We start from the raw sequence: 21,182 nt of genomic DNA, 5'->3' as shown, positions 1-21,182 counted from the left end.
AGGGGAAGCTTTCCCAGGGAATTGCCGCTGGTGACCACTCGTGTTTGTGGGGAGCAGGGCAGGACCCGTCCCTCCCTGCTCGGGCTCCGGCTGAAGTTGAGGACCAGGATGCTCTAAGTTGCCCGAGTCCCCTGCGCTGCGCGGGGAGGCGGCTGCGGCGCCCCGAGGGGTGAGAGCGGGGGCCCACGGACCCCCAGGGACACGCGGGCTGCGAGCGCGACCCGCGCACCCCCCGCCATCGGCTGCGATCCCCGGGTCCCCCCCGCGCCGGGAGCTGCGGGGTCCCCGCGGCCGGGGCGGAGCTGCCCCTCGCCCTCCCCCGGCTCGGGGGGCAGCGGGGCCGGCGCTAAGCCCTGCCCCGCCGGGCGGGCGCTGCGGAGCCGGGGCCGGGGCCGCCGCGGGTGGATGCGCGGGGAGAGGCGGCGGCGGCGGGGCCGGGGGCGGGCTGGGCTCGGCCGGCAGCCCCCTCCCCGGGCTGCCCGCACCGCGGAGCCCCCGCCAAGGTAAGGCCGGCTGGGGGGGCGGGCGGCGCATTGTTCTCCGGGCGGGATGCGGGGCACGGCCGCGGGGTCCGGCGGGTGATGGATGGGGAGCGGTGCCCGGGGTCCCCCCGCCGTGACAGTGCGAGGGGAACGAGCGGGCACATCCCCGTGCGGACCGCTCGGTTCAAGTTCGGGGTCTGGAGGAGAACGGGACCGCCAGGAAAAGCCAACCCGGAGTCGCTCGGGGAGGATGAAATTCCCAACGGGATGCAGTGATGGGCTGAGAATCGCAGATGGGACCTGCTCTCGCTGGGGCGATGACCAGCACCTGGCTGGAGGGGCTGAGAGCATCCCCAGTCTCGTTCCGTGTGGTATCCCCAGCCTCTTTCACTCTGCCAAGCAGGGCAGACCCGCGGGTGTGGGCATCTGTCCCTCATTCCTCCGGAGAAAGGAGTGGAGCAGCGCTGGGCTCAGCCCCGGCACAGGGTCCGTCAGGGGTGTGGGCAGGCAGTCGGACAGGAATCTCTCCGTGCGGAGCGAGGAAGCCCTTCCTCTGCCTTTGTTACCCTTGTTTCCCTGCCCGGCTTGGCCTCGCATTCTCCCTCTTGCCCAGAATAGCCCTTTCCCAGTATTGTTCTCCGTGTGTTTCCTCTCGCCTCCTTCTTCCTCCGCCCGTCCTTAGCACAGGTTCTCTGCAGACCTGATGCCCTGGCACGCATCTTCCCTCTCCCCCTATGGCATTTTTAAGTCCAGACCTACCTTTTTTGAGAAAATTTTCCTTTTTCCTGAGTGTTTAAATTTCACTTAATCTACCATTCCATGGGTTTGAACTAAATTGAAATAAACTCCACTTAGGACCTGCTGCATAACAAGGATGAGATTTCTGGCCGCCTGTGCACTTGATATCAGTTTCAATTACACTGAGCACTGTGTGCTTTTAGACTGGGCTTTCTAACCTAACACTGACACAATGTAGAATAAGATAATGCTTTACCTTTGACCTCACTGCTGCCTTTTTTTATATAGATAGGATTTGGTGGGTCCTTGGCTAAATGAGGGCAGCCTTGCTGAATGCAGCTGAGAACTGTTAATGTGGAACACATCGCGCTTGGAAACGAGTGTTAGAGTACCAGAGGGTGAGATCCAGGGAGAGACCAGGTTAGGAGCTTGTTAGAACAATGTCTCCAAAAGGGTCCAGCCCTCACCTTCTGTACTGTGTTGGTTTTCAGGCACAGATCCATTTGAAAGCGTTTGTGTCTCTGCTGGAACAGGGCAGTGCACAGCTGCTGCCAGGGGGGCTGTTGATTTTTCCTTTAGGGGATTGTGTTCTTTAAGCACTGCCTTTATTTAGAGTTTTGCCTAATGGGAAGCAAAGAGCAGCTGAGCTCATTCTTGTAACTTTTGCTGGATTCCCAATAGCTGCAGTGAAGTAGTGAAGGCTTTAATCAATTTTTACTTGGCTATAACTTGGGAAATCTTTGAGCAGCCACAGGGGCACTGGCTGGAGAGCTGTGTCTGCGGGCTGGGGAAGACTGCAGTACTTTAGTTATGCCTGGCTCATACAGAGGCTGGAACATATGTTTAGAAAAATGTACATATTTTCACTTTTGTTCTCTGCTTTTTAAAAATTACTTTCTTGACATTGCTCCTTTTCCTCCTTTTGAAGAGCTTATTCTGCAGAAGTTAGCAGTGCTTGCCTTGGAAAGATTTATATTTCCTGCAACAGCATGGATTTCAAGGAGTGGTCTGTTTTATAGGAAGATTCATCTTGCTGATTCCTTTGGACTTGCATGGGTGCAGCCACATCAGACTTGATCCTTTTAGTTTGATTCTGATGTATTGAACATGTAAAAACCCTTGTTAAGGGTTTGCATCAGTCCATTAGAAATATGCATGTCATCTTAGAAGAGATTGCACAGAAACCTTTCAAGCTCTGGAATTCCATAACTCTGAAAACATGACAGGAGTGAACAAATTCTTGAGGTCTAAGAAGCAGGTGACCACTTTTCTGTGGTTTCCTGTGGGAATGCTGGAGTTCTGCTCTCTGAAGCTGGATGTTTTCTGGGCAGTGAGATGAAATTGCTATAGAGATCCCCAGAGTAAAGGTTGTGAATGCATCTCAGCACAGAAATTGGGGCTCTTTCCTAGACTTTGTGCTATAACATAAAAGCCAGAACTCCACGCAGTACCTATGACTGATTTTCAGTGTGTGTTGTCTGGCTCAGTCTTGTGACAGCACGGAAATGAAATGTGGCATGAGAAGACTCCTGTGAGCATGGCTTTGCCACCACTGTGGGACTCTGCTGATGTGGCTGTGGATGGGCATTCTTGGTTTAGGCAACCCTGCTCGTAGTTTCTGGTAATTAAAGCAACAGAAGGTAAAAAGGAGGCCCGCTGCAGGGCTTACATGATTTTGAAAGAGCTCTTGCCTATTTTCTGTGTCCTATTTTCTTCTTCCAATGCTTCTTAGCATTGAGTGAATGGCAGGGAGGAGGGAGGGAAGGACCTGGATAAATGGAGTATTCTGGGATCCAAGGACTCTGTTCGTGCCTGTTGCACCTTCCCAGGGAAGTGGTGGGCCAATGTGTCAAATCCATTTGCAAGCAGTAGTGTAAATTAAAGCTGGGGGATAAGCAGGTTAGAAGGTTAATGAGATGTCTGAACTTAATTGATTTTCCATACAAATTGGCTATAATGTCTTTTGTTTGCTTTTTTTCCCTCCCAGGATGCAGTGTTACAGCAGTTACATGAATATGAAGAGTAGCAAAAAGGGAGGGGGGAGTCATGGCTGTTTGGAAACCAAGGAAACCTTGCTGGTACTCCCTAGAGTGGGCTGATGAGTGGTTTTGGGCACAGCAAGGTGGCTCTGAATTAGCACCCTGCATCCCTGTGTCTTCTGGGACTTGGGGCTGTGGACTTTGTGATCCCTGAGGCATGGGCAGCAGTGTGCCCTGGCTGTCATGCAGAGCTGTACAGTCCCAGGGTTCAGAGAAAACTTTTATTTAGATGTGGTGTTGTACAGGCCAACCTGGGAAAACCAGTAGAAGAGGAGCTATAATTTGTGTTAAATGATTTCTAGGTCCTGAGATTGCCAGGCAGCATCCCCACAAGGGTGGCACTACTCTTTCTGTAAGCCTGGCCTAGCTTTAATACCTGGAGAAGTGAAGCTGCAGGGGGAGGATGGCTTATTAAAGATGTTGACTTTATTCATCTGACTGGGAGTGCCTGACTTAACAATGAGATCATGCTCAGACCACCAATTTTGGGTCTTTTCTGTGTAGATTTTCATTCCTGTTGGGAATACATTTGAGTTAGTGTTTGGAGCCAATCCAGTTCCATGGGTAAGAGGAGCTGAGATCCTTCCAGCTTGCATGGCTCCTGAACAGTGCTGGTGTTGCCCAGTGCCCCTCCCAGTCTGTGCTGGTTTCAGCTGACAGGTCCAGCTCAGGAACAGCACCAGGCTCTGCCTGTCTGTGGTGTGAGCTGGGTGGCACAGCCAGCCCAGAGGAGTGGCACACCAGGACAGGAGCCAGCCTTGGGCATTCTCTTGGTCACCCCTTCCAAGGGTGTCATGGAGAAGGAAGAACATTGTGTGTTTTGGTTACATGACAACAAAAGTTCCAGCTCTTCCTGAGCTCACTTGCTGTGAGAACCATGTGGTTAAATCACATTTCAGACTTTTCCTCTTGGATTATATATTAAAACATAAGGAATAAAATAGCAAAGTCTCTAAGGAGCTAATACTATGTTTTGACTCGTGTTCTGTTTATTCCTAACTGGACTACCACAGTGAAACAGCTTTTGTGCTTAACATGGAAATTGACTGCAGAGTGACTGTGAAGACTTGTCTGCAGACAACAGTTTTCATAAAGCAGCTGTATTTTTATTTAAGGGTTTCTGAGCAGCCGAGGACACAGCACTGCACGGGAGATAAAGCAACATCAAGGTTTTTAGACCACCATATCATCACAAGGACTGATGGGAGCCTTGGGCTTGGCACCTCCACATTTGTAATCAGGCTTCAGATAAAGCAGCACACGCCATATGCTGCAAGATTGGTCAATACTTAAAACTGTTTGCTGAGAATGACTCAGTCGGGAGCCAGGGCAGGAAATAGGTCGCTGGACATCGTTTACATCCTTATCTTGTGTATCTCACCAGTAGTGCTGAATGACAGCGTTTAGCTGTAGGAACAATTCCTTGGCCGGTTTGGAGAATGCATATCTTAGTTTTTGTACAGGCTGAGCAATTTGCCTCCAATGTAGTGTTGAAAACGCACGGGCAAAGCTGCTATTGTTTGGTTGCAGCCATTTCAAAGCATTAAGCCTTCCTCTTGCCCCAAGTCATAATGCATCAGTGCTTTCAGCAGTGGTTAACAGTTCTGTGCTTAAATGATATAGGTTAGAGAAAGGAGGGATTTTTGTTTTCTTTTGCTATTTAAAGCAACACAACAAATCTTTAAACCATAATTCCTCCAGAATTCTAGTAATTTTTGAAAAACATAGAGTGCACATTGAATACATGCAAACTGTAATTTTGGTCCTTTGTTTTCTGTGTAGTCTGTTTACAGGGCAGTGTCAGGAAAGGAAATACTTTTATGTGATGGCCTTTGTTTGGAGACTAAACTCTCAGTAGGTCAGCTGTACGTAGAGCTGACAAAAGCTTCAGATTTGCTGCAGTTGTCAAAACTTGAGTGCAGAAGAAGGGGAATGCTGAAGGGGTAGAAGAAATGCAGTTCCACCGGGGTTATCTGTCAGTTTAACAAACTATTATAAAAACTATTGTCCAAGAGTGTTTGCCAAGATGCCCCAGAACTCAAATGTATGAAGGCCCAAGCCACGCAGGTCCTTCATTCCTCTGCCAGGGCAGGATTGATCACTGCTACACTCCTCAAGTTTAAAGCTGACCCTTTAGGTATGTGTTGAGGTGGTATGGTCGAGTTATTGAGCCTAAAGAATTGTTTTAGCTGCTGCTTGTTGGCCTTGGAGAACGCAGGTGATCAATTATTGCAGTTATTGATCACCAGTGATCAGTTCCAGTGGTCACAGCCTGGTCAGGCTCTGCTGTGTGGCTGTGCCTTCACACTGGGAGATGGGCATCTAAAACCCTTTAATATATGTAAGAAATGTAGCCCTACAGTTTTTCTCATGCTAATGTCTGAGCTATCTTTAGTTCCTTTGAAAGAGAGTTCCATAGGCTGGTTAATCTCCCTGTATATAAATCTCTTTCATACGATTAGTCCTTTATTTTTTCAGAAACCAGTGTAGGGGAGAGATGGTTTAGAAACAAATCCATTTACCTTGTGTTGCATTGAAAACAAACCCTGTGTACTTGAAAGCAGAAACAAAGCACATGCACAGAGACATTTTTCTGCATGGTCTTGGTTATTATTGCTGTGTGGTGTCAAAATAAAAGATCTCATAGAGTGTTTCTCTCTGCAAAGAACTTCCCAAGAAAGAGATCGCTTTCAAGGCTTTCTATCCTGAAAATTCTTATGGAACATCAATCAACAAAAGATGCAGAATTGATGACAAAATCTTGACCCTCCTGAATGAATGGGAATCTTAGGACCAGAATTTTGCCTGGAATTTTAAGTAAATATTTCATTGGCATACTGTATTTGTGTGCTTTTAGAGATATGAAATTGCAGTTTTACTGAAACACCAGTTCCCAGGTGTTCCAGATTTATGAATAAATGATCTGACTGATTTTTCCCCTCTTTGAAGTGAAGTAGAAGATTAAGAAACAGACACCTGGAATACTCAATTATTTTTAAATAGTAGGTTAAACAGATCAGCAGAAGTTGTACATCCTTTCCCTTCTTTCCCACCAAGCTCTAGAAGCACTTGGAGAGGCATTAGAAGTACCTGGGGACAAAGCCCACTTTGTCTACTTTAGAAAGAAGTCTGAAAGTAATAAAAATAATCAGTGGATATTTTTGGGGAGTGTTTTCATTGCAGTTAGCCTGCCCTTGCCCTGATAACACAGCAGAGGCTGTTGCTTTGTAGTCAGACCTTGTGGAATAATTTTGCATGGCTGTGCTTGATGCACCCTCTGCTTGGGTTTAACATGAGGAAGAGGTGGAGGATGAGAGATGTAGGAGGAGGATGCTTTAGAGCAGGAAGAAAACTCAGGTTGGAAAGGTGGACAAGAGTTCAGAAAACCAGGAGGAAGGAGAGGAGAGAAGCCAGGCAGAGGCATTGTTATGGACTGGGCACGGCACAGAAGGAGGCTGCCTCTGAAATCCAGCCTTGGGCTGAGATCACAGCATGCTGATGGATCTCATGTGACAGTGAGGCATTGCAGTGCTAAATGTACAGTTATGGGAACACGGGTCCTGCATCCGTCTTAACAGCCCTGCTTGGATGTTATGGAAAGCAGATGTACACATCTGGTAGCTGTTGTGCAAGGGGCTGAGTCCAACCAGGAAAGAAAGCAGTTCTTATAAAGGTAAAATGTCTTACATCTCAAAAGGGAAAAAAAAAAAAAAGGTTGGGGTGTGCATGTTTAAGATTAAACCTTGACATGCTCTATCATGGTGTTTGTTTCTGAAGGTGATAATGATGGAAAAATGTGTGTCTGCAGCTTAGGAAGATCTCCAGACTCTCTCTAGTGTGTGGAGAGTACTTCTTATGTTCTTCTCACACTTTATCCCTACTCTGTCTCAGTTTAGACTTCTGTTCCTCGTTTAGAAAACAAACTACAAACCTCTCTGGATTGAAAATCCAGTGATTTAAGCATATTTAACTCCGACACTGAGTTCCCTCTTGTGCATAATACCAAGGAAATGTTTTTGTTTGCAGGAATGCTTCCTGACAGCAGGGCCTGGCTAAAAGCAAATTTTAAACGACCAAAATCTTAATAATACTCTCTCAGTAACATGACTGCACCACATAGGATAGCTGCACATGGAGCAGAAACGAGAAGCGTGGGAACTGTACAGGGATGTGCTGCAGTAGGAGTCCTTCTAATCAGTGCCATATTCCTCAATTTTATGGTAAAACAGACTAAGTGTTTCAAATCACTTGTTTCTCCTCCACTGTCAAAAAAGCTTAGCAGAGAGCTCATATAATCTAACATTTTAGCAGCTAAAACACAACTGGCATTGATTGTAAAGCATCCTTGCTAGTGGCTTGGAGAGATGTGTATGTATTGTGCAGCTAATGTAATAGATTCTGAATGCCTGGATTTGGTTCATCCTTCTTGCTTCCAAAATTATTTCTTTTTAAATCAAGGTAACAGAATTTCTTCTAACTCTACTGTTGTCTCAAACACCATGAAAATCAGCTGCATCTTTTTCTGATTTAATTGTCTGTACTGTTGTGTAGAAAGGAAAGTTTGGAGAAGTAACCTTTCCTAAACCTTTCTCCAGCCCCACCTGATTTTGCTTACGTGGCAGGCCGAAATGGGAAGCTCCAGGAGGTGTCTGCTTGGCAGCCTTGAGGCTGATGCATTATCTGGCACAGAGTTACATGCTTATCTGTCAGTGTTTCCTAATGCTGACCGTGTGAGCCTGCCTCTCTTGGCAACAGCAGAACCCCTTTTCCATGTTTTTGCCTTCATTGCACTTACAAGAAAATCACTGTGAGGGTTGGCTGTGAATATCTGCTGGAAACAAGAGAGGAGTCATCTAATGATGGGTTTCCATGAAACAGAAGGTGAAATGAAGTTGAAATGTAATTATGTCGTGTTAGTTTGGGGCATTCAGGAAACACCAGGAAACTTGGCCAGCTGTTTGTGTAGGTAATGGCATGAACCTGATAAACACAGCAGAGTCAAGGCTTCTTCAGTTTGTCCCTTAGATGAACTGATTATCCTTGGGGGGAGGAAAGGAAAATCATGGGCTTTGTCAAGTTAGCCTGACAGTGGTGCAGGGAGGGAAGAGAGGAGGGGTGTGTGCTTACTGAGGGTGACTGGTATCATACAAGATCTTACTTCTCCCTTGTAATCCTTGCTCATCTATTAAAAGTTTTAGTGACCACTGCTTCAGCACTACACACTTGCAGGAATATTGGTCACGGATGCGCTACACCGTTTGGGTGATCTTTAGGGATGGGGATTTCTTGATTGTCCACCCCTAGTCAAGGGAGGATGTGGGTCAAAGCCATGTGGATACATGGTGGGTTTGGAAGGGAGGAGAAGGGTCTTTGGTGTGTGTGTGTATAAATCCATCTTTAACCCTGCTTTGGAGTACTTTGAAGGTTTTTTGTCTGGAGTTAGTTTGGCTGCTGACTTGGTTCTTTTCACTTTAAGCACCGGGGAGCTGGTGTTTAGACTAATTTTAACCTCCTCATTCTCAGCCTGAACCTCTTTTTTTAACCTAGGATGAGTAGCTTTGATGCTTAATGACAGAAATTTTGTTAGCAGTGCATTAACATCTTGTCTTTCAGTAGTTGCACCCTGTCAGAGCATCACATGCTTGTTGGGGCAAGCTACACCTCTTCTCCCTGACTGAGAAATCCCTTTCCCTGCTCCAAACTCCTCCATAAGACTTGAATGGAGCCTGGGCTTTGCAGCAGCTGAGACACAAATGTTTATTCAAATACATTTGAGTGTGTCATCTTTGCTCCCATCTCCAACAGAGCTGCGTGGGATTTTAGTGGCACCAGGAGTCAGACTCCCAGTTTGCTTTAACAGTTGTTGTCTCCAGCTCTGCTGTTTGAGTACTGAGTGGCGGGGTGTGCTGTGTGCCAGACTGTGTGTCTGGCACTTCCTCTGCAGACTTGTACTTGTTTGGTTTTGTTTTTGCATACTGGTGGTGCTCTGTAGTCCTGTCCTCCCAAAATAAAATGTGGTGAAAGAAAAAACCAACAAAACCCAAGCGAGTAAGAAGAGCCACGGGTGGGACTGAGCTGGGGAGAGCAGCCAGAGGAGGGACCAAAGCAAGCAGCGTCCAGTGGGGAACAGCAAGGGTGGAAATGCTCCAGAGAATGAACTGCCTGGCACTGCATCCTTAGAAACTCTCACCCAGTGAGTCCAGGTAAGTGGAAAGGTAACCTGAGATTCCTATCTGGCCATTGTTGTGCTGAGTGGGTGCAGTCCTGCTGCAGGCTTGGGGAGAAGAGAGGTGTTTGCTTTTATAGCCCGTTGTATCAGACGAGAAAGATGTTGTGTCCTTCCTTTCCCTTACTTGTGCAAAGACATGAGGATAAGCTTGGGAGGTGTGTTCTATTCTCTCAGCTGAGAGATGAGCTGTGGACACTGCAGGGAGAGATGTGGCTGCCCAGGATGGGAGGCTGCAGCCTGGGACTTGTCTCCTCAGAGTTTAACAACACAACTCCTATATGATGAGTCTTTTAGAGATGTGCCTTTTGAAGGTTGCAGGCTCAAACCCCTACTTGGAGGTGCCAGAAGTTGCATTTAAGTTTTGGGTTTTTTTTTTTTAATGTGTCAGTAATTTCTACAGTTGCAGTCCAGCTATTTAAATCTTGGATACTTGGAGTCCCTGCTTAACACTGAGGTGTGCTGGCCTAGCCAGGTGTGTTGTAACAGCTAATCTTAAACAACAGTGGGCATACTTTACTCAGTGGTGGGGCAGGAAAGTGCCTTCAATGCACAGCAGGGAGGTAGGAGGAAGGTCAGAGACTACAGTCTAACCTAGCTGTGTTGTCCTCCACACCTGTCCAGCTGCAGAGCAGTGGAGTCTGGCCCTCACACCCCCAGATTTTAGATATGAGCTTCCCTTTACCCACATGGGTTTGTATCCTCAGACTGCAAAGTGGGGCTGTGCAGAATTGCCAGAAGTCAAGAGGAAATGGCAAATAAGCTATTTGCAAAAATGCAGATGCTGGTTCCTTTCTCACAGTACTAGTCTTGAAATCAGGAGGAGGAGATGGAGCCAACGGTACGATCTCCAGTCTTTCCCACTTAGAACACAGTGGTGGATCGAACACAGCATCTGCTGGTGGCACCACTGGCTGTGCTGCTCAGGTGCTCCTGCAGTAGCCTGTTCACCCTTCTGAAAGAAGTAGTCAAGTAGATTGTTTCACACAATTAACTGGAGAGAATAAGGGGAAAACGGGATATTTGTTTCCTCTGAGCATCCTACAGGACAGCAGGGCACAGGGCATATTTTATGACCACGTGCTAATGCTGCATCTGGTACTAAGGGGCTGTCAGTGCTGCTTCACCAGGGGGCCAAGATCCACTGTGGTTAAAATGGATTTTCCTGGCAATTTATCACTTGTGCCTGTCACCTTCCTCTGCAAAACTTTTCTGAGTAAAAGCACCATTCTGGGTGCCATGGGAGAGTAGTGCTGAGCCTCAGGAGGTGTCAGGGATGTGCTGCAGGAGTGTGTGTGAACACTGGATGGAGAGGAGGGGAATCTCTGCCTGACACCATCTCCAGTTCCACCCAGCACTTCCCAATCCTGTACCCTGGAGCCATCAAACCCCAGGGTCTCTCCCAGGCCTGGGGAGGGGGATCAGGGCTGCTGCACCTCCTGGAGCAGGCAGGAGTGGAAATTCCTGTTGTACAGAAAAAGATGTGTGATAACACTCTAGTACTGCTCTGCCCAAAGCAGCTGATATGCTTTTGGAAAAGAATGAAAGGTTTGGGAGGAGGAGGAGGTGGTGTCTGATGAGGAAGTTTGGAGTAGATGAATAACACCTGTGTGTAGTCTGCTTTCTTCCTCTGGGGCTAAAACAGGTGGAAGATTTGCTTTCAGCAGCAATGCCCATCACCTCAGGCTGGAGAGATTTTTAATGTCCCGTTCAGTCTCTAATAGCACTGGCTCTTTGCAGGTTTTGTCTGGGTTCTGGAGGTCTCAGGGTCAGTCCTGATGCTGGTTACTATGTTGCTTTAGCATCATTTACTGCCCAGAAAAAGAGAAAAAAGCTTTTTGGAATTAGCTCATCTTAATTGTTTTTTTGGTATCCTGAGAAATTCTGCAAGTCTTACTTTCATTTGTGGAATGTGACAGATGGTCGCCAAGGCTTGTGACTTTAAATTCAGAGGTTAATTCTGCATGGAATGTGAAAGACATTTGTGCATAGGGAGAAAAATCAGGGAAAGTTAAAAACAAAGCAAAATCTGCTTTTCCTGTGTTTTTGAGGAGTTGGAAAGATCTGCTTGAAAAACTTCCTTGGTTTAGTGGTCTCTTATGTGAGCTGGTTCTTGTAACTGGTGTACTAACTCTGGAGTAAATGAGTTTAAGGGCTGCAATTCTGAGTCGAGGGGCTCTTTACAGCACAGGCCAGGGCTGCAAATGAACATCAAAGCAAGAGGGGGTTTGCATGGGGCAGTGCAAAAAAAACCATGACAAGTGTTGGATGGGGCAAACCCGCAGTCAGGAGAACTCCTTGGTACGGTGTGAAGAGGAGTGATAGCACAGAGAGCTGAGGCAGCAGGTACGAGCCAGTTGTGGGGATAGTGTGTTAGGGAATTCTTCAGATAAAAATCCCTGCCAGGCCCCAGGATGTTGGCTTGAAAAATGAGCAGAGTGTTCAAGGCAGAGCAGAGGCTTTGAAGCAGATTAATCTTGGACCAGACATACTGATAGGATACGAGGGGGTGGATGGACTTTTCGGTAGTTTTAATGCAGTTCCTCAACATCAGCACCTCTCTCCTTGTGACTGGCCTGGGCTGTAGGAAATATATTTGTATTTGTAACAGTGTCCATGTGTAACTGTGTCAGTCATCTTCTGGGTTATCGTGACTTTCTTTTGATTGAAACTGGGATTTTTTTGTGCCTGGTATTGTGCCTAAGTAAGGTGTTGGGTTAGGAATGGCACCTTACCCTGGTGGGAGGAAGGATTCCGAGGGATTTATTGATGGTGCTTTGTGCCCTTCTCAAGGACAAAAGGTTTTGAAAGTTTTGTGTTTGCCTTTTCACTGGGCAATTATTTCAAGCCAGCAATTTCTCTGCAGCTATGACACCCAGGTCCCAAGGGAGAATGGGGAAAGACAGGAAGAAAAATTTAATTAAATTCAAATTTACCTCTGTCCAGTAAATTCTCAGTGCTGATATGACACTAATATAACATTAGCAATGGCTTCACTGCCACAAATCATAGCTCTTTTCATGCAGAATACTTTTTTTACCTGCAAGAACCTTCTGGCATGGTTACAGCTTCCCTTTTGTCTAAATAATACGGTTTAGAGCAACCATTTACTGGGATAAATGTGTCCACTCGGGAAGTTGAGTTATATTGATTAGCAGAGCACAAAATCAGTTGTGTCCTTGGTTTTGGTGAAAACCAGTAGCAAGGCCATAGCTGTCCTTCCAGATTCTGCTCCTGCCATTAGAGTCCAAACTGTTTGTGTGAGCTGGGCAGGAATGTGCTGGTATTTACCCAAATTTTGAAGAAGACACTTAGCAGAGGAATGTGCTCTGCATGCTCACCATTCCACTAGGAAACTCTGCATATAAAGGAAACCTCAAGCAAATATTTGGAAGGCCAGGGGGGCTTCAGAGGAACAGCACGTCCTCCAGACTTTAGGGAGAGCAACTAATCCTCACACATTCAGTTGTGTCTTGTCCTCTGTGTAAGCTCTGTCCCAACTAACGCTGCTACCTGGGTGGTTACAATAATCCTCTTTATTTCATTTTAATGTCTGTGTGGGTACCTGATATTCAGAATGGGATTAGGAGAGTTGAATTGCTGCTGAAATTGGTAATAACAGAAAGCAAACCTGTCTGACAGCATCTGCCCTGTGATCTTCAGAGAGCAGGTAAAAGGATCCTTAATTAACTTTTTGCCAGGGTGGGGTAGTGTTTTTGAGAATTCATTTGAGAAAGTTGCAGCATGAATTGTTGTTGCCTGAATTAAACAGCCTAATGAATTGCCATAAATTAGCTGCTAGCCTATAAGGGAATACTGTGTTTGAGGGAAAAGTAGCTGTAAGGATTGCTCTAGGCTGAAGGGAGGGAGCTGACTCGGAGAAACTTGTTAAAGGTAAAACAAGAGTGTGGTGGTTCTCAACTGTTGTTGTCAAAACATTTCCAGAAGCTCCTTGCCCTGCTCCTGTTTGGCTTTTCTGCCTCCTGTCTCCAGGAATCCCCTCCAAGCTGGTCAGAGGCTCTGGTGCAGGCAGGATGTGCCTCTCAGGGTCCCAGACCAGTTACTCCATGAATATTTTATGACTTGTGTCCTGGATTGCTGCATATCCCCTGTTAACAACCAGGTGGGTGATAGAAAGCGGGAAGCTGTTGTAAAGCAGTGGATGATTAAACACTTATCTCGAGACTAAATTAACGCTGCTCCTAAAGCAAAAGCTTTGACAGACCATTCTGTTGCCTGCTGGAGTAATGCAAATGGGGGTCCCCTCAGTGAGGGCTGTGCTGTGGTTCAGCAGGGGTTGCTCTCCTGTCTCTGCTTCATGCCTGTTAATAAATGTGTCCCCTCAGCTGCTGCTCAGGAGGGGTGAACACACTGCCACCACGGGATTTATGGTGTATTTGAATGCATATAATCTAACACCTTGCTTGAAACAAGTGTGGGGTGGTTGGAGGGTGAGTTTGGAAGAGCAAAGGTCCCTTGTGTTGCCATATTGAGAATGGGTCTGGGTGGCTTTACCTGTGGGACAGAGTCTGAGACTCTGCTTCCTAAGAAATTGCTGTCCCAAAGCAAGGTACTCCTCTTCCCAGACAGTAAAACCACAGGGGTTATTTGAATGAGAAGCAACAAGTACCTTTAATTCGGTGCAATTGCCTGGGAGGGTTAACAGGTTTGTGATGTTTGTGATTTAGTGCCTCTGTGCTGCTATTCACTACCATGAAATTCTGGTGTTAAATGCCCTTTCAGTTTTGCCACTGTGAAGGTGATGAAAACTTTATACAAAATTTAAAGTCTCAAGTGAAGCCTGTAGAAATTATCTGAATGAACTGGGTAGTTTAATACCCATTTCCTGGCAGCACCAGCTCCTTCATGAGCTGATTTTCAAAAGTTCTGTGTGTGCTGGGATGGTTTTTCCCAAGAAGTTCTTCTCAACTTGGTTAGAAACTGGCTGGTGTCCAGAACTATCCAAGTGGCTTTGAGTCCTGGTAAAACTCCAATTTACTCAGACCTTGCTCTGGAAAAGGCCAAATATTGTCATGCCTTTATGCTTTGGAGGTGCAAGAATTTAATCATCCGTGTGTTTCGCTTGCTGGAGGAGCAATCTGAATTGCTGAATTCAGGGAGGGGAAAAAAATAGCTGTAACATAAACTAAACAATATTTCTAAAGGCATGATGTCTTGACTGAATGGTTTTAATCAGCATAATTTGAATACTCTGTCATTGCTTAGCAAACAAAGCCCTAGTTGGCTCACAGAGATATCAAATAACTAAAGCAGGCAATATCCCTGCCAGGGTATTCTTATCTTCCAGTTTGGTTCCTGTCTGTGCACACAAGTAGGATGAAATTGGTGCATGTAGAGGAGGGAAGGGGAGCTCTTCTGCATGTGTATAGAGGTGCTTGTTTGAGATGTCTGCCCACAAAACAGCTGCCTGACTGCAAAAGGGTTTGAGGCTCCACTTCTAGAAAACAGCCTTGGGTACCTCCTCATTTTTGCTGTGCAGATTGTTTGGGTTTAAGCTTGTTGAGAGCAGGGAGGGTCTGGTTTAAAACAGCAGCTGGTCAGAAAGGTGGAACCCCCTCAGGTGTATCTTAAAGATTCATTTAAAGAAGAAAAATTGCTAACGTAAAGCTGGCTGTGTGTTCTTAGACGCATGCACAGCTCTGCAGTGAAAATGACTTCTGCTCCTTGTTCTGACAGTCTCTGTGTGAAAACCTGGACTCCTCACGTGGCCATTGTTAGGCAGTGCTGTACCTGAGCTCGCTCTTTCTGCTGCTCTCCTGCTTGCTTAGAATTAGATGGAAGAATTAGAATTAGATGGAAGGTGACAGGTCCTGGAGGAGAGGTGTTACCAGGATGTTGAGCACATGACCTCCTCCCGTGGCTGTAGGTGCTGTCTTGCCTGGCAGGCAAGCCTTGGCTTGCTTTTCCTTGGGGATCCCGGCACTCCTGAGGTGTGGCAGCTGTTACCTGGCCCTGGGGAGAGGGTGGCCATGGGATGGGTGCAGCTCCCGGATCAGAGTGTGGTAAAGCAGGAGGTTTGGACGAATTGGTGCTGCATGAAATGAATGCAAATAGCAGAGGAGATGGAGGAGGAGGAATCCCCATGTCTGTGGGGAGCTGACAGGCAGGTACTTGTCCAGTGCTGCTCTGTAGCTGCAGACCTACCAATCTCAGTCCTCTCTTTCCAAAAAGGGATGTTAATGTAGGCCCTGAGCCAGGATTAAGCCTAAACTTCTAACAATATCTTTCGCTGCCTCACCTTAAAAGCAATTTCTCTTAATAGGCAAAGACCTGCCGTTGTTGTGTCCGAGGTGAAGGCGCACAGCACACATGGGTGTGCAGCAGCACATCTGTGAGCAGGAATAACTGCACAGCTGCTCTCCAGGAATTCCCATAAATCTAGCTACTTTTGCAGGTGGTTGTGTTGGTGGCACAGCCTTGTGTGTAGGGAGACTGTCGTCTTCTTATGTCCCTGTGTTTCTGAAAACTGACCACTAAATTCCCGGTAGTGCTAAATGGAGTATTAATTCTCAAGGCTTTCCAGGCACATCGATGCTGTTGTGCAGGGATGTGTGCCAAGGTGTTCTCATTCAAGCTGTTACTGAAATCCGACACTGTTTGGGGCTATCTGGCTTTCAGGGTTGCTCTGAACCAATGAACCTGGCCTGCTATTTAAGTAAAAAGGTTGCTTAATCCAGAGATCTCTCTTAAAGAAAATCTAAACCAGCACCAAAATAACCCTAGAAAAAGTGATGCTGCTTCTTTGAGGGAGGAGAAGTATGACAGAGCAGTGTCTGTGCCTTTGTTAAATTATACAGGGAGCAGGAAAGCTGCTGTTTGCTGATGCATCTCTGAGTTACGACCACATTATCCCGGTGCGCGTGTGCTGCCGGGCATGGCGAGTGCAGCTGTGGGGATACAGCTTCCTTAATGGCTCTGCTGTTCTGCACTGATCCACTCACTGGAAATCTTCCCATTTATTTCATTTGCTGCGTACAATCTTTGCTCTCAAGTCATCTTTTCCCTCTTTGTTTTAGGTTCTCTGTTTTGGAAACTGTCACAAGGTATTTTCAGATTGATCTTTCTTCTCCCCCTGCAACCTCCTCATCACGATATGGTCTCTGGCTCTTTTTGTAGCTGTTTAGCTTCCTACAATCCTGAGACAAAGGAAAACCCACCTTCTGTACGCTGGTTTCAGGCCAAGCCTGCCTTATTTAAAATTATTGTGGGCACTTGCCAGAAAGGAATCCCAAGTCACAGTGAATTACCATGGTGCTGGCACTGGCTGCAAAGGGAAGAGTGAAAATATACACAAAATGAGTTGATGTTTTCATGTCTAGCTGTGTATTTACAGGATGTGAAAGTTTATGGCCATGCAATGGGAACCAACATGGGGAGGTAAGATATATTCCCACAGAGGTCTCTGCCAAGATGGGAACAAGGGCAATATCCTGCCTGCATTTCTTGGGCTGCTGGCAGGCAAGAGCAGCAAGGTCACTGATTTTCCCAAAAGGGTTTTGTTTTATGAGGATGTTTGTGGCACATGTTCTGTCCATGTCAGTGGATATGAAGAGCAGGTCAGCCCTCTGCTGACATCTCCTTGGCTCGGGAACAGTGTCGGTGCACATTGTACGGCATGTCCAAAAAAAGCATTTCATAGCCTTTTCCTTCATTTAGGGTAGGGTGAGGAATAAAAGCAGCAGACAAATCTTGCAGCTGGGTGTTTTGCTGATGGCTAGATGTGTTTGTTGGGACAGAAAGCTCATTGCTGCTCTGATTTCTTGGTAATGGGGGTCCTTTGCCTGCACAGGTACGTAGGTCACTGTGGCAGGAAAGGAGGAACAGTTGGTGCTGTAGAAAATATACTTCTTGTTTTTACAGTGTCTTTTGAAGTCTGTGGCTCTCTGCCCTGGGGATTTAACATTTCAGGACAGGCCCTTTTTCCTGGGGTTGAGTGCCTGGCCCAGATGGATGAGCAACTTGCCAGGCATCAGGTGTTGGTCACTCCTGCTCCCACACAAGCTCCTGGGGACAATGGGAATCCCCCCTGCTTCGGACAGTTTGTGGCATTCACTTGCTACTGCACCTCGTCTCCAGCTCCCTGTGGCAGTTGTACTTTCCTCCCCCTGATTTGCAAAGGGGTGGGCTTTTGTTTTCCCCTCTGCCTTGTATCCCCAAGAGTCCTTTGGAGGACTGGTTTGCCCGGGCTGTCTCTTAAGCATCCCTTGTTTAAAAGCCCCTGCCATAGATGTTGCATCTCCTGCCACAGCAACAGCTCCATACTTTGCACCTGTAGTGAAAGCAGTGGGAAACAAGGGCTACTACAGTGGCAGTGTGCCACCAAGGTGAGCAAATGCCATTTCCTCCAGGATCCTTGCTCCTGGATCCGTGCATGCCTTGCCAGGAGCGCGGCGAGCGTGCGCTGCCGCAGTCTTTGTTCCTGGTTTATTGGACCTGTCTAACAGCAGGGCTGGCATTTGCTCTGCCAGGGTTTCTTCTGCTTGTTTAGTAGATGCTTGTGGGCATCTAATAATCAAACCCAAAATGAAATGCATGAGAAGGTGAGGCTGCAAGCAGGAGATATATGAGCTTTCAACTGTGTCTGCGAGGGATTCTCATCCCTGGGGATGTGTGTTCATAAATGCTGGGCTTGTTGATGGCACAACAGAGACATAATTACATGTCTGTTCTCTGTCACAGCTGTGTTGTCCTCTTGTACAGACCAGGCATAAATGTGGGGTTCCCAGGGGAAAATCTGTGTAATTATGTGTGTGTGTATTTTCATGTTACCCCTGTAAGCGAAAAGCAAGAATTTCCCATTTTTTGCTACCACATGTCAAGCCTGTCTTTTCCCTCCTGCTCCTTTGCCAGTAGATGTGGATTTTTAATACTTTAATTTAAACTATTCTTTCCCCCCTACAATTTGATATTCTGTATTTTTAAATTTTAGAGGGTGCCTTTTTCTGGGTCAAACCAGCAGGATTTTTACTTTTTGCTCATTGCATCTGCATGTCTTAGAAGTCAGCAAGTCATCTGCTACATTTTTTCCCAAAAAAGTATTTTTCAGCAAAATTTCCTGCAGTAAAGTTGGTTTTAAATAGAAGCCCCACTTGGAGCTACTGAACCTCAAAGCATAATGCCACCAAAGACTGTAAAATAAGGAGGTGGGGTGGGGTGTAAATCTCCATGCTAAATCACATAAAGACAGAGTCCCTTGAGTATCTCTAATGCTGCGTGATGGATGAGAATTTCCCAAAATAGACATTTGGATTTTTTCTTTTTTGAAAGGACTTTGTCTCACCATGCGATTGCTGACAGTGATGCATAAAAGCAATACAGAGAGCGAGCTCTTCTCTTGGTCCTCTTCCTCTGGCAGAGGAATAGAATAAACACTGTGTTGAATTCATATGCCATATTTCTCACTGGAGCAAATGTTTAAAACATTTGGGAGGAAGTCTCGAGCCTGACTGCAGTTACCTCGCTGTGGCTGTGCAGAGTACCTGGTTTGATGTCTGTGAAGCCACTCAGGACAGAAAATGGAGATTGAGCTCAGAGCATCCCCCTCCCAAAGACTGTTATCACAGGAGCATTATACTGCAATTCTCTGTGTTACCCTAATACATACAGTTAAAAACAAGAAATTAAAGCTACATTTGAATTTCTGCTTTCATGTTCTCTCTCTCTTTTCCTGTGCCTTTACTTTACAACCTCTGCAAAGACTTTGAGCTGTTTTGTTAGAAGTGCAGCAACATTGGGTCAGGCATCCCTAGGGAACAGGGAGCTGCTTTGGGTCACCCAGCAAAGAATATGTTAAAAGTATCACGATAGGCAATACAGCAGCCTAGGCAAAGCACCATGGCTTGGTGCCTGCTAATGGAAAACGAACAGCTTGAATTTTCATGTCAAGTCCTAGAGAGTTTGAGGTGCCCAGTTCTCTAAACTATTCAACAAAGTGCTACATCAAACAGTGCCTTGTCACATAGTGTGCACTGAATTCACGTCCCTTGACTGTAAAGGGTGTGGGAGTGCAAATCTGAGGACATTGGCCATCCAGTGTGATGAATTAATGGTTGAAAGTCAAGTCATGTTCACTGACTAGAAAGTGGCCAGACAGGGGAGTGTGGGCCACAGAGCTTAGGGAACTTCAGATGGAGAGAACCAAAGTTGGCTGTCACCCATCAAACTTATAGACAGTTTAGAATCTTGACTGTGATTCCATTGAAATTAAAAGGGAGAAGCTTTTGTTATGAAACACAGGGAAAACTTCTTGCTGTGGCGGCAGGAGCCCATGTGTGTAGGTGTTGTTTACATAATGCACCATATCAGGACATTACTAAATCCAAAGTGGCATCCTCAGCTGCAGTCAGCCACCTTCTTTTCTGCTATAAATAATGAATCAATTTTTTACTTCAAAAGTAGTCCCATTGGGGAAAACTGATCAAGGCCATTTTCAGGGTCTTGGAGCTTTTAATGTGTTTTCCAGCTGGGATGCTTTGTCTGCTGTGCTGTTCCTCAAGCTGAGCTCTCTACAGTTGGTGTGACACAGCTTCAGTGCAGTGTGGTCACCCTGTAAAGCTTGTCAGGGACTTGGTTTGTGTCACGTCTCGGGCTAAGGACGGAGAACTTTGTGACCCATTGCTTCCAGTGTGACAGCAATCTGAAACACCCTCCCTTTGCCTGTGTCAGGTATGTTTTACTCTTTTAGACTCTTGAATGTTCATTATTTGGTTGTAGTTTGGGATGTGAGGATTCACTGATTGTAATCTGTGGTCTATTACTGCGATGAAATCACGTCTTCTTATAGCTGTGAAAATGTAACTGGTGTTGAGTTTGAAAGCAATAAGGCTTCTGTCAGGCAAGGTTTTTCTGGATCTGTTCTGAGGATCAATTACTTTTTAGGAGCACTCTATTTATTACATGGGGTAATGTGAGTGGGAAGACTCTCAACTCTGGCGCTGCATCAGTCTGAGAAGTTAGAGGTGCTTGGAGGTGCAGCAATTTTAAACAGTTCTTGCAGGGAAGATGTGGTGTTAGCTGGTGGCTCTTGCTGAGAGGCAATTTGAGACCCTTTAGATATCATTTAAGTGTCGGGTGTCATGTGAAAGGATAGCAGGGGAGTGGAGAAGGTTGGGGCTGCAGCGGTAGGTGCTGCAACCTGGCAGCAGCTGAAGAGTGCTTTCAGACTTGGAGCACTTTTACTGATACTGCTGGAGGCAGCAAAGCATGGCTTGAATGGTCAGAAGCTCAATTAGTAAATTCAAGAGAAAGGGAACTGTTTCTATTGTGTGTTGTGAACAGCCTCAGCCAATAAATAGTGAGTTTATGGTTATAGAATGGTTTGGGTTGGAAGGGAGATTGAAGATCATCTGGTTCCAACAGGCAGGGACACCTTCCTCTATCCCAGGTTGCTCCAAGCCCTGTCCAACCTGGCCTTGGACACTTCTAGGGATGGAGCAGCCACAGCTTCTCAGGGCAACCTGTGCCAGGGCCTCACCACCCTCACAATAAAGTATTTCTTCCCAATATCCCATCTAACCCTGCCCTCTGTCAGTCTGAAGCCATTCCCTCTCATCCTTTGCACGCCCCTGCCCTGGGTAGGCTGCAGAGCAGTGACACGTGCTGTGCTTGCTCATGTTGGTGGGTGCCATCACTTTCACTGCTTTTCTCATTTTAATTTGCTCTCCCACTGCAGCTCTG

The 21,182-nt window shown here is 46.5% G+C and overlaps 1 protein-coding gene across 2 annotated transcripts in view; it reads left to right on the top strand.

Annotated features, from left to right (window-relative positions):
- Positions 1-448: 448 nt before the first annotated feature.
- FRMD4B (FERM domain containing 4B) overlaps positions 449-21,182 on the top strand; it is a 125,842-nt gene continuing 105,108 nt past the window's right edge. Inside the window, exon 1 of one of the 2 annotated variants that reach the window (XM_039559058.1) lies at positions 449-503. Coding sequence is in view for 1 of the 2 variants with exons in the window: in XM_019280467.3 (XP_019136012.1) it covers positions 13,564-13,608 (45 nt within the window). In the remaining variant the exon portion in view is untranslated. Of the gene's footprint in view, positions 504-13,523; positions 13,609-21,182 lie in introns of those variants that run through there. The other variant, XM_019280467.3, reaches the window with a different exon arrangement.

Source organism: Corvus cornix, chromosome 12, assembly GCF_000738735.6.
Source record: "Corvus cornix cornix isolate S_Up_H32 chromosome 12, ASM73873v5, whole genome shotgun sequence".
In the NCBI taxonomy this organism is placed as follows: domain Eukaryota; kingdom Metazoa; phylum Chordata; class Aves; order Passeriformes; family Corvidae; genus Corvus; species Corvus cornix.
The sequence above is the reverse complement of the archived record's forward strand: the minus strand, read 5'-3'. Positions and strand labels throughout refer to the sequence as shown.